Genomic DNA, 11,420 nt, shown 5'->3' with positions numbered 1-11,420 from the left:
AAGAGAGAAAAAAAAAAGACTGAGTTTTTGAAGCTTTTATTTACAGACTCGTGTTTACTTCAGTGGAATGAAGCGGGAAGAGTGAGTGGCTCCAATACCTGGACGGCCATGCTTAACAGGCTTGTATGTGATGGAGAATTCTCCAAGGTAATGACCAATCATCTCGGGCTGAAAAGAGGAAATAAATTACAATAGCTGTATCTCATGGATTCACTCTTCAATAAATAATCTATGTAAATTCAGTCAAATAGATAAAGCTCTTTAATAAAAGGTTTTAAATGGCTCAATAGGACAGTAAGCTTTTGCATTAGATCCCACTTTCCAAACCACATACTTGACATTTCTTCTCAATGCTTTGTACCTTTAACAGGCTTTTTTAGTTTCAGCAATATAAAGACAAATGGCAGCAATGATGAAATGCTACAAGTCAACAGTGATAATTAATTCTAGAAACACCTACACACCCAAAAAATGAATACATTTACAGTACATAATTCATCTTCAAGTCATCCTTCTCACCTTGATTTCAACCTGGTTGAAGGTCTTGCCATTGTACACGCCGACCATGGAGCCAACCATCTCCGGAAGAATGACCATGTCTCTCAGGTGAGTTTTCACAACCTCTGGTTTCTCCATCGGTGGAGCCTCCTTCTTGGCCTTGCGGAGGCGTTTAAGGAGAGACTGCTGCTTCCTCCTGAGGCCACGGTTCAACCTCCTTCTCTGCCTGGCACAATAGAGCTGCATCAGCTGCTCACTGGGAACAAAAGACAATAGCTTATTCAGCCTGGTCAATCATCTAATGCTGCTTTTACAAAAACACTTCCTGCCTTTTCAACTCCATTTATGCCATCAAATCGTTGTTTTTAACACCATCCCAGCTTCTATTTAGGGCAAAATCAGGGTTAAAAATAACAAAGCAATTAAAAACCAATATAAGTAGTATGTGACTTTTCATAAACTGATCCTAGATTGACTTTGACCTTTTTAAGAGTTTTTATGCTATCAAACACTGGCAGAGTGTACATGTTGAATTTTTCAGTTCATTTGAAATCTGTCTTCAGTTCTTTTCTCTAGTTAGCTCATGTCAGACTATTGACATGGACTAAGGACTTAAATTTCAGCATGTTCCTCACACAAAGCATTCGTACGACTTTAATAGGATTGTATGGACAACTTTCACAACGTTGGAATCTGCAAATCCCCAACCATTTTCCATCTGAATGCAAAAGAGCTGTATATAGTCATACGTTTGAAAAGACGTAAGGGTTTGTAAGTGACCATTTTCATTTTTGAAGTTTGTCCTTTAACACTTTTCTTCTGACACTTGCGAGTCAGTATTGTACAATTCTACAGTGCCTTCATGTTATGAAGTGACTGTGATTCTACTTACTAGGACATGTCCAGCAGCTGGTCCAGATCCACACCTCTGTAGGTGAATTTCCTGAAGGTGCGCTTCTTCTTTTGCTCAACGTCCGCCTGTTACAATCACAATCACCATTAGCCTCAAATCACGGGACTTAACAGCAGTTTGCGAAGAACTATTCATGTAACTTATAAACAGTAAAAACTGACTTCAACACATAGTTAAAGCAGTTAACAGCTCAGCCGGAACCATTATAAACACTGTCCTGAGAATCCATCTCGCTGATCTCCAGCGCAAGACTGAAGCTATAAAATCATACAGTCCTCTTATCAAATACATTGCCGGTGAAAAAATAATGGACTGAATGCATGCCCTAATGTTTAAGAATGGCACATATATACCGAGTACTCAGATGTGTCTCATATTTGTTATAGATTCGGTTGGATTGTTGTAATTCAGTAAATCACAAAAAAGATGTGTACCTACCATCTTGAGAGACTCCCGGAAAAGGAAGTCGTCAGGTCAGGCGCAATAACATCGCGAGAGTTCAGTGAACATTTATGACGTATAATCAACAGAGTCGCCCTCTGGTCGAGAGGAGGAGAAACAATAGACCTTTTTCCACACTCCGTGGCTGTGTCTCGTTTGGAAGGCTGTATGCTAAGTAGTATGCGTCCTTTGAAGGCTGCAGTATACGAGTGTCCTCCTTTAAACAAGCCTCGGTTAAACGAGACGGCCTTTGTAGGACAAACGGAAAACGTAACATGGTTGCTATGACAGCACGCCACACTTTAACAAGCGCGAGCGCTTTGAGTGAGAAGGGAACAAAGTCCCTCTGGAAGGGACTGTATGAGGTACATTTTAGGAGAGTTATAATGATGTAAAGAGAAAAGAAAATTGATTTTACAGTTGTACTTTTAGTCTAATACTTTATTTTAATTATATATTCATATAATTATACATATTATATACTCTGCACCCATTTACTGAGGTACTTCAACTTGGGAATTAACATTTCTTGCGTTTGAACATCATATTTACGGGCAAATTGGAGTTATTTTTTATTTTTTTTTTAGACATTTCCGTGAAAGAAGGTCACAAATGCGGTCACTGGTAGATTGTTTCACTTGTTTTGACTATAAAAACTCTGCCAGTACAGTAAGACAAAACACACATGTTAAAAATACATTCTCTGAAAAACCTAAATATCTTATGCAGTGTTGTTTCTAAAACAAGATAAATCAAATTGATCTTGTTTTAAGGATTTTTAGATATTTTTACAGGAAAACAATACAAAAATTATTATCAAGAATATGATTTTTGCCCTTATATCAAAGGTCTTACTAGAAAAAAAGAAATTATGATCCAACGTGAATTTTCTTGATAAAAAATTATGATCGTGCCTGGTAACGTGCATGTAAAATGGCTAGAAATAGCATTTTAGCTTAGCGTAAAGCTGACAATTTACACAAGGTTTATTTCTATTTCTTCTGCTCCAAACTTACTTCAAATTTACTTCTCTGTCTGCTCGTATGAATGTAACACATTATAAGAAAGTGTTTCACGGCTGTTCAAATGCACTTTGGATCGAATCATTTATATGTATAAATGTTTTCCATCTGAAAGGACTAAATATTAAATGAAACAAATGACAATAAAATGCAAAGTAATCTCTTCAGTAATCAAAATACTTTTTGAATGTAACTGTATTCTAATTACCAATGATTTAAATTGTAACTGTAGTGGAGTACATGTATTCCGTTACTCCCCAACCCTGATCATGGGTTCCCTCGGGATTTTCCTATGGGTTTTTATAATGGATTTTTGAACTTGAGTTAAAGATGCACTCATTCCTCATTAAAAAAGTTTAACTCTTAAAGACATGAATTGTAATTTTGCAATATATTTATGAAATCATGATTTAAGCAGCACATAACCTTTTCAAATGAACAATGTTTCTGGTTATTTGATGTAAAATTCAAACATCTGAATTCCACTTCGTCTGCAATAAAGAAAGCAAACATTGCGCAATCTTTCGTGACTGGTGTGGGTTCAGCATGCGACTGGAAGTGCAAAGTGTCCGGCTTGATGGCTCTCTTTTCAACTCCTTCTCCGACTGCAACCGGCAAATCTCGCCGATCGGCAAATCGAGATGCAGTTCAAGTCAAACACACCTAATCTCAGTAACTGTCCTGTTATTGGACACTTTCACTCATTGATTAAAGTAATCATGGCTGACTGTGAATAATAATTTCTACAATGGCATCTGAAACTGAAAACTATTGATTTTAAATTATGCTGCATCCAAGTCGCTAGGTGTCAGTGTACATCCAAGATGACACAAAGACGAACGTTACTGGGTGCACCATTAAATAATGCCTGTGGTAAACATTACTTGATGATACTTGGACGTTTTGTTCTACAACATAAATTACACACTTTCATACCTCAAACGTTTTATTTTATTTTTTTAAGTATGTAATTCAATACAACTTAAAAATTCACGTTTCAGGTATGACTAGGTGTAATTTTTGTTGTAGAATAAAACATCCACATATCGTCAAGTAATGTTTACCACAGACAGACCTTATTTTACTAATAAGTAAAATAAATAAATAAATAAATAAAATAAAAGACGTGAGGGAACCCATGGCGAATTCTCTTCCAGGTTTTAAATTGGGGTCTGAATGAGGTCAGAGATGTATGATTTCTAAAACGATAAGATGCATGTGTACACAAGCATAAGAGTATTTTTGAAGAAGTTGGTTTGACAGAGGGATTCTTTTGGTAGGTCAGTTATTGAACCCTCAGGGTTATCTTATGACTGTCTTTTACATTTCAAATTTCCTGTATCCACCAGAGCTTTTCTCTTGTATTTGGAGGTATTTCTTCTGGTGTTGTTTCTTTATTAAGAAGTGTTATTTGCTGTTATCTGATGTATCTTTAATCAATCCAACTGACACCTTTTGTGGTCAAATTGGTTTTTCCCAAGTTAAAAATAACAATAAGACTATTCACCTTATTCAGCCCCGCCCCTTTTCCGCGCTCAGATCTTTCGAATTTTGTCATCTAACTTTCCGGTTTGAGAGTCGATCAAAATGGATTACGTGTGGGAGCACAGAAAGTATTTTTCCCCAAGAGTTGATGGTGTGACTACAACAGCACCCCTTTACAACGTGAAAATGCTCGTGAGGTGTTTTTCTGACACCCCTGGAGGTAAATTGGTCCTGGCAGATCACATTCAGACAGCTATGACACACTGCACTTTTTCATGATACAAGTGTTTAATTGTTATACGTGTAATTCCGCTTAATTTTTAGGTTTCAACTTGTTAATAATTTGTGTTAAAATGTGTAGTTGACATGAAATTTCAAACAGGACAGCTCGTATTATTTTACATGCAGATTTATGACATTAAAGGAAATTATTTGTACTTTTTAAAATTCCACCCCACATTTTTAAGAGGCTTTAATGTGATTAAAATAGCTGAAATGCAATATAAAATAAAACATACTCTTTTACATATACAGTATGTTTATGTGTGTGTGTATAAAAATATAGTATCACCCCGTCCCGGATTAACACACAAAATCTGCTCACCTGAACTATAACCCGATGGGTGCATGACATGAGAAGATGGTCAGAGGTGTCATACAGAGATATATTCAGTTTCTAAAAATGTATAAATAAATAAAAATTAAATAATGAATACTGAATAAATGCGATAATACAGAAAATAAATGTTTGATTATAAATGTTATGTAGCTATATCCTAAGGATATACCCAAGGACTAAGTCCTGGAATAAACCTAACAACACAAAGTCTTGTTTTGTCTAATGAACTAAGTAAATGAGAAAAGTTAAAGTACAGAATGAGTCGAGATGAGGCCTCGAAGTTGGAATCGGTCAGATGCGAAGAGCTAGAGAGCAGGGATGTTAGTCTGGCACCCAGAGATTTGTTAAGGTCTCCATACTCTCTTGAGACTTTGCCAGAAAGTACTTCCTTTTTAGGTTCAGAAAGTTCTGCACGATGTTAAGCTGTAATTCAAGGTGTCAGGTCATATTGTTATGTCCTACTGAAGGGGGTTGAGTGAAAAGGTAGACTACAGACTTGCTCCTATACATATATCTTTGCAAAGTATTCATACATTTCCTGATCTCAGCAAGATACGAGCACATACTGTGTTAATAGACATTACTTGAAACAATAATAAAACCATAAACAATGCTCTCTACTTCCAGCTCTGAAGTCTCATATGGTCAAAAGGTAGCATAAACCCATATACAAGAGCATTCAAAGAGAATGAGGTAATGTTCTAACATACAGATTGAGCATATAAGGAATACTTCTGGTAACATGAATGTATGGACACTTGAACACAAAGTTGAATATAAATTATAAGATATACATCGAGCATGAATATAATGATAGTTGTATAGTGATAATATGAATGAATATAAACCTGAGTACATGGATGTGAATATATGATCATGATTGCACAACTGGTTATAATTGATTTCAAGCATAATATCAATAAGCAAAAATATAAAATATAGAAAAGACTCTAGCCACATGCATCAGCTTGCTAATTACACTTAAACATCAACACCATAGATATCTAAATAGAATACACTAGACTGGAAGATCAAAGACAACGTTTTCAAGATGGCTGCGCGCTAGTTTCTCTGGTGCATAAGGTGAATAGTTACTTACTTCAAAAGACTGTAGCCACCACACCATATGTGACTGCGTATTGGGCTAGGTTTGTTGGTGATATACCCTGAGAGAAAGTGGGGTTATTATATCATAAATATTTTGTTATGAATAAGGTGAAAGAAATGTCATTTAAAATAATGCAAAGATTTTACCCTACAAAGCATTTTTTTTTTATTTTATTTTTTTTTATTAATTGAAAGGATGTGAATTGTTCGTTTTGTCTGATGCAGTCAGAAACTGTGTCTCATATTTTCTGGCATTGTCATTATAGTGAGGTTGTGGCAGAAGGTGTCTAGGTTTATTATTGACAATCTGTTAAGAGGCCTTTAACTTCTCTTATGTAATGTAAAGGTAATTTTTGGTTTTCTAAATAATTATGAGTACTGAAAACGAGGCATATATTATTAACCATATTATTATATTAGTTAAATTTAATATACATTTGTAAATTTACCAATCAGAAGTCTCGTTTCTCTGTTGTGCTTAAGAAAATTGGGCAAGATTTCATTAAGAACAGTACTAACAAGAAAGCCATTAAAACTGTGGAACTATGAAGTACATATAAGATTTTTGTGTAATATGGCCTTGTTTTTATTATTATTTTTTTGTACCCCTGGCTATGTTCCATTGTAATGTTTCTGAGCATGATAAAAAATAAAATAATACAAATTCATTAAAAAAAAAATAATTGCATACATATTCAGGGCCAAATTACCCAAAATGAAATAATTAAATAAATCATTAAATAAATAGTTAAATACACAGTGAGTTAAATAAATACATAATTCAATAAATTATTAAATACATAATGTATTAATTAAAACAGATCACATAAAGACTGCATAAAAGTAATCCATATGACTCCAGTGGTTTAATCCATGTCTTCTGAAGCGATGCAGTCACTTTGGGCGAGAAACAAATCAATATTTAAATTGTTGTTTACTATAAATCTCCACTTTCACTTTCAGAAAGTGAAAGTAGAGATTTATAGTAAAAAGGGGCTTAAATATTGATCTGTTTCTCACCCACACCTATCATATTGCTTCAGAAGACATGGATTAAACCACTGGAGTCTTATGGATTACTTAATGCTGACTTTATGTGATTTTTGGAGATTCAAAGGTCTGGTCACCATTAACTTGTATTGTATGGACCTACAGATCTGAAATATTCTTCTAAAAATCTTTGTTTTCTGCAGATGAAAGAAAGTCATACACATCTGGGATGTCATGCTGGTGAGTAAATGATGAGTGGATTTTCATTTTTGGGTGACCTATCCCTTTAACAACTGAAATGCCAGTTATTAGGAAATGTAGACTGTGCTTCAATTATTGGAGAGAGGATTGCATGTTTTTAATTAAAATAATTTATAATGTAGTTACCAAAATCTTGGTTCAGCAAAGCACAGATAAGTAGTGAAGTGAAATCAGTAAGATATTTAGGAATGATATATCTTGGAGTGAAATTATTCAATTTATTCTCATTTGTTAAGTAAAGAGTTTATGTTTGAATGTAGGTATTTAGCAGATGCTTTTTATTTTTAAATACATTTACAACATACTGGGACTTATGGCTTGGAATAACCTACCTGGAACTCGCTGCCACACCCATAATAATGATCCAAATGTCTCAGGGTTTGTCAAAGCTGCCTATCATGTTGTCTGTGTTCTTCAACGTGACCAAAATAAAAATATGAATCTTAAAAAATATGTAAACATGTTGCTTGAGAAAGTCTGCCATGAGTCACCAACAGCAATAAAATACATATCTGGCAATGTGTTGCCCTCACAATTCAACATACATGTCCCTTTAAAAAGTAGAGCTGAAGCCATTGTTTTTACTTCTCTGCGACCAAGATTACTTTGCCTTGCCACTTTTTGCCAAAGCTTAATCTCAGAGTTTTAAGGCTCACATTCTCTTTAAAGCATCATTGTGAAAACATCAATATAAAGGCCATTATATGAATACAATTTATTTAAATTGAATTGAACTGTATTCCAGTATGAATTCCTGCTTGAACAGGGATGGATGTTTAATGCTAAGGCCTGTTTTAGAGTTATAGGATCAAAAGCGAAATGAAAATTTTTCTTGGCTGTTTCCTCATATGATGGAGGTGGAAGGTAAACTTGTTCTCAGAGATGCAAGGGTTTATTTCTGTTTATTTATAACATGGTCATAATATGCTAATACGGATTTTAAATACTGGACTGTTTTAGGCAGGGCTGCTTCTGAGCATATGGGGGCCCTAAGCAAATTCCTACTTGGAATTTTCGTTTTTTAAATGCATCCGTGCTATTTATTACTTTTTAATTGACTGTAAAGAACAGAAAGGACACATTATTCAGAGAAAATGGAGTGCGTGGATTTAATCTTTTATGGACACACATTACACGGAAGAAATGTTGTTTTAATCGCAAGCATGTTTCAACAAAACAAGGTGATTGTCACGTATTCCAGTACTTACATTTCTAAAAGCTAAATTCAAACGCTTTAAGTACTTCAAGGACCTTATGCAAAGCGCAGCAGGGGTAAAATCAAGCTATAGAAAGATTTTAATTTTGACGGGTCATAACATGGACAGGAAACAATGTTGAAAATTTTGAAAAATGTTGAGGTTTGCCTCGATATGGTAAATAATTTTTTTGGATCACGATATATCAAAATTCTATATAACGTCCCATCCCAAACATTCATACATTTTTACCTAAAATTCAAGTACATATGTCAACTACCAATAAATATACTTACTGTAATATAATTAAATACTAGGATATTGACAAACTATATCAAATTGTGGACAATATACACCTTTTTCCATTCATAACAACAACAACAACAACAAAAAAAAATTCCTGGTCTTTGAATTTCAACAAACAGATAAATTAAAGGCCTTTCACAGTCTCATTTCTGAGAATTTCAAAGGCAACAGACACCACAATGAACTTGCACAATGTTCATTTTCTTTAAATCATTTATTTCAAATAAACTCTCATTTTTATATTTTTTCTTTTTTGCATAAGTGCAAAGTGCACTAATAGCCACCTGAGGAAAGTCTACGTCCTTAAATAAAAATAATAATAAAAAAACAAAAAAAAAAACAAAACAAGAAAAGCGCACATATAGAAGTACAAAATTCTTTTAAAAAATTGCACAGTTTAGGTGTATAATACACATTTGTAATCTATTTCAAACTTAAATAAATGGTAAAAGGCTTATAGAGTAAACAAAATTCACAAAATTGAAAATAAAAACATTTCCCCACTAACAGAATTAAAGCTGATAATTGGGAGACCCTGTCACTGATGTCTGGCACGTCTGTTCTGTGCTGATGTTTTACCAGACAATCCAAATCTATTGCTAAATACTTCAGTAGTTAGTCCTACTAGAAAATATAGAAGAGTACAGTGGTCTCCTATTATCGGAGTAGAGCCCCTGTTTCACAATTTACCCACAATAAACCTTGTATTTGCTCGCAATCTTCAGAAAGACACAATCCCAAAATCCAGTTCAGTATGCGATCAAAACGTCTGTATCCCTGACGATGTGTATTGCAGTGGGGGTAGGACAGCAGCTCAGCGTCGATAGGGGTGGAAGCCCTGTACATTGTGGTTCTGTCCTCGTCCGAAGCTGCCCACTGCCGGCTGGGCTGCTGACGAGGGTGCGGAGGGGGCTGCAGCGTATGAGGCAGTTTGCTGGCTGGGATCTGCAAAGCTATGACCAAAAGCACTCAGGTCCTGCCCATAACCTGTCTCAACAGACATGAAAACATGGGACAGTATATTAAACACCAGTAATATGTTAGACAGAGGACAGAGTTTTCACCTTTCAAAACAAATGCCATGTACACACTGCAGCTAATTATGGTTGTCTCACTCCTGTTTGGAACACAAACACATACACAACTGCAAAATTCATTCTTGAAAAATGTAGGTAGTGACAACTGAATATTCATGAAATCCATGTATTATGTAGAGAACAACTTGTCATTCATATTTAGTTAACCTCAATCGACAGCATTTGTGGCATAATGTTGATTACCACAAAAAATATCAACTCGTCCCTACTTTAAAAAAAAAAGAAGCAAAAATCCAAGGTTACAGTGAGGCACTTACAATGAAGTGAACAAGGCCAATTTTGGAGGGTTTAAAGCACTTACATTCATTCTTCTGTTAAAACTTGTATATTATTTGAGCTGTAAAGTTGTTTAAATCGATGTTTTTACGGACATTTTTGGCTATAACTTTACACAGAAAAGGTTAGTAAATGATTTTATCACACTAAATCATGTTAACACACATATTATTTAAATCTTGTAGCTATACTTTTACTGTAAATACTAATAGCTATCTAAAAAACTAATTTGTATAATAAAAACTGTTTACTTAATCTGAATTTTTTTCTTCTATTCTTACTAGATTTAATAAAGTTACCGTTACTCTCTAAACCCTAAAGATGTCATTAATAAAAACATTTAAGTGGCCTTAATTAAACAGTTCTTGAAATGTCACAATTTGGATTCATAACTCAAATTTATGTTTTTCTTCGAGTACTCTCTCAAAATTATCAAGTACAAAATTGCAGCTGTGTGGAATACCCATAAGCCCTTGCTCTTGAATAAATTATGTACAGTACTGTGCAAAAGTTTTAGGCGCTTGTGAAAAATGTTCAAAGTGAGGATTTCTTAAAAAAATAATGCCATAAATAGTTTTCATTAATCAATTAACGTCATCCAAAGTCCAGTAAAAAAAAATGAGCTAAATCAATATTTGCTGTGAACACTTTTGCCTTCAAAACAGCACCAATTCTCCTACTTACACCTGGACACAGTTTTTCTTGGTTGTTGGCAGATATGATGTTCCAAGAATTTGCCACAGTTCTTTTATTTATTTAGGCTGTCTCAATTACTTCTGTCTCTTCATGTAATCACAGACTGACTCGATGTTCAGTGGGGGTATCTGTGAGGGCCATGCCATCTGTTGCAGGGCTCCCTGTTCTTCTATTGTAATCTTTTCTATTTGCTAAAGGAATGTTTGGGAGTCTAACATTTATTTTTCCTATTGACACACTAAAGTAGCAGATATAAATAACCATATTAAGACAAATGTTTTTGTGAAACATCTTATGTGCCTTAAGACTTTTGCACAGTACTGAGTGTTTGGTCAAAACAAAGGAACTTATGTAGGAAAATAGTAATTGTTATTTAAAAATGTATATAGTTTTAATTCTTATGAATATTGTTGTTGTTTTGTTGTATCTGGTTGATAGTTGTGATTTGTGTGAAGTCACCATTATTAGTGTTTCCTCTGGTGAAGTTGGAGCCTGTTAAATTGAAAAATTTTA

At 34.4% G+C, this 11,420-nt stretch overlaps 2 protein-coding genes and 1 long non-coding RNA gene across 10 annotated transcripts in view; 1 reads left to right on the top strand and 2 right to left on the bottom strand.

Annotated features, from left to right (window-relative positions):
• Positions 1-20: 20 nt before the first annotated feature.
• rps15 (ribosomal protein S15) lies at positions 21-1,911 on the bottom strand. The gene is made up of 4 exons (XM_051672919.1): positions 1,850-1,911; positions 1,391-1,476; positions 520-754; positions 21-168 (listed from the first exon to the last, which is right to left on the bottom strand). Exons 1-4 carry the CDS (start codon positions 1,850-1,852, stop codon positions 55-57), a joined length of 438 nt encoding a protein of 145 aa, XP_051528879.1. The 5' UTR covers positions 1,853-1,911; the 3' UTR covers positions 21-54.
• Positions 1,912-4,443: 2,532 nt separating this feature from the next.
• The window catches only part of LOC127426264 (uncharacterized), a 33,504-nt gene continuing 26,527 nt past the window's right edge, over positions 4,444-11,420 (top strand). The window contains exons 1-2 of the long non-coding RNA XR_007894762.1: positions 4,444-4,579; positions 7,279-7,315. This is a non-coding gene — a long non-coding RNA (uncharacterized LOC127426264). The remainder of the gene's footprint in view (positions 4,580-7,278; positions 7,316-11,420) is intronic.
• The window catches only part of dazap1 (DAZ associated protein 1), a 29,516-nt gene continuing 26,513 nt past the window's right edge, over positions 8,418-11,420 (bottom strand). For 6 of the 8 annotated variants that reach the window (XM_051672934.1, XM_051672932.1, XM_051672935.1 and 3 more), the window contains one exon: positions 8,418-9,825. In XM_051672934.1, coding sequence (XP_051528894.1) covers positions 9,653-9,825 — 173 coding nt within the window. In that variant the 3' untranslated portion in view covers positions 8,418-9,652. Of the gene's footprint in view, positions 9,830-11,420 lie in introns of all 8 variants that reach the window. The other 2 variants (XM_051672936.1, XM_051672939.1) reach the window with 1 other exon arrangement.

Source organism: Myxocyprinus asiaticus, chromosome 35, assembly GCF_019703515.2.
Source record: "Myxocyprinus asiaticus isolate MX2 ecotype Aquarium Trade chromosome 35, UBuf_Myxa_2, whole genome shotgun sequence".
In the NCBI taxonomy this organism is placed as follows: domain Eukaryota; kingdom Metazoa; phylum Chordata; class Actinopteri; order Cypriniformes; family Catostomidae; genus Myxocyprinus; species Myxocyprinus asiaticus.
Note: the sequence above shows the minus strand (reverse complement) of the source record. Positions and strands in the feature narration are given on the sequence as shown.

Excerpts from the sequence above, each read along its gene's own strand:
- rps15 (XM_051672919.1), bottom strand. Across the intron at positions 755-1,390 it reads CAGCTGCTGGACATGTCCTA|TGAGCAGCTGATGCAGCTCT; the intron begins GTAAGTAGAATC and ends TTTTGTTCCCAG. Across the intron at positions 169-519 it reads TCAACCAGGTTGAAATCAAG|CCCGAGATGATTGGTCATTA; the intron begins GTGAGAAGGATG and ends TCCTCTTTTCAG.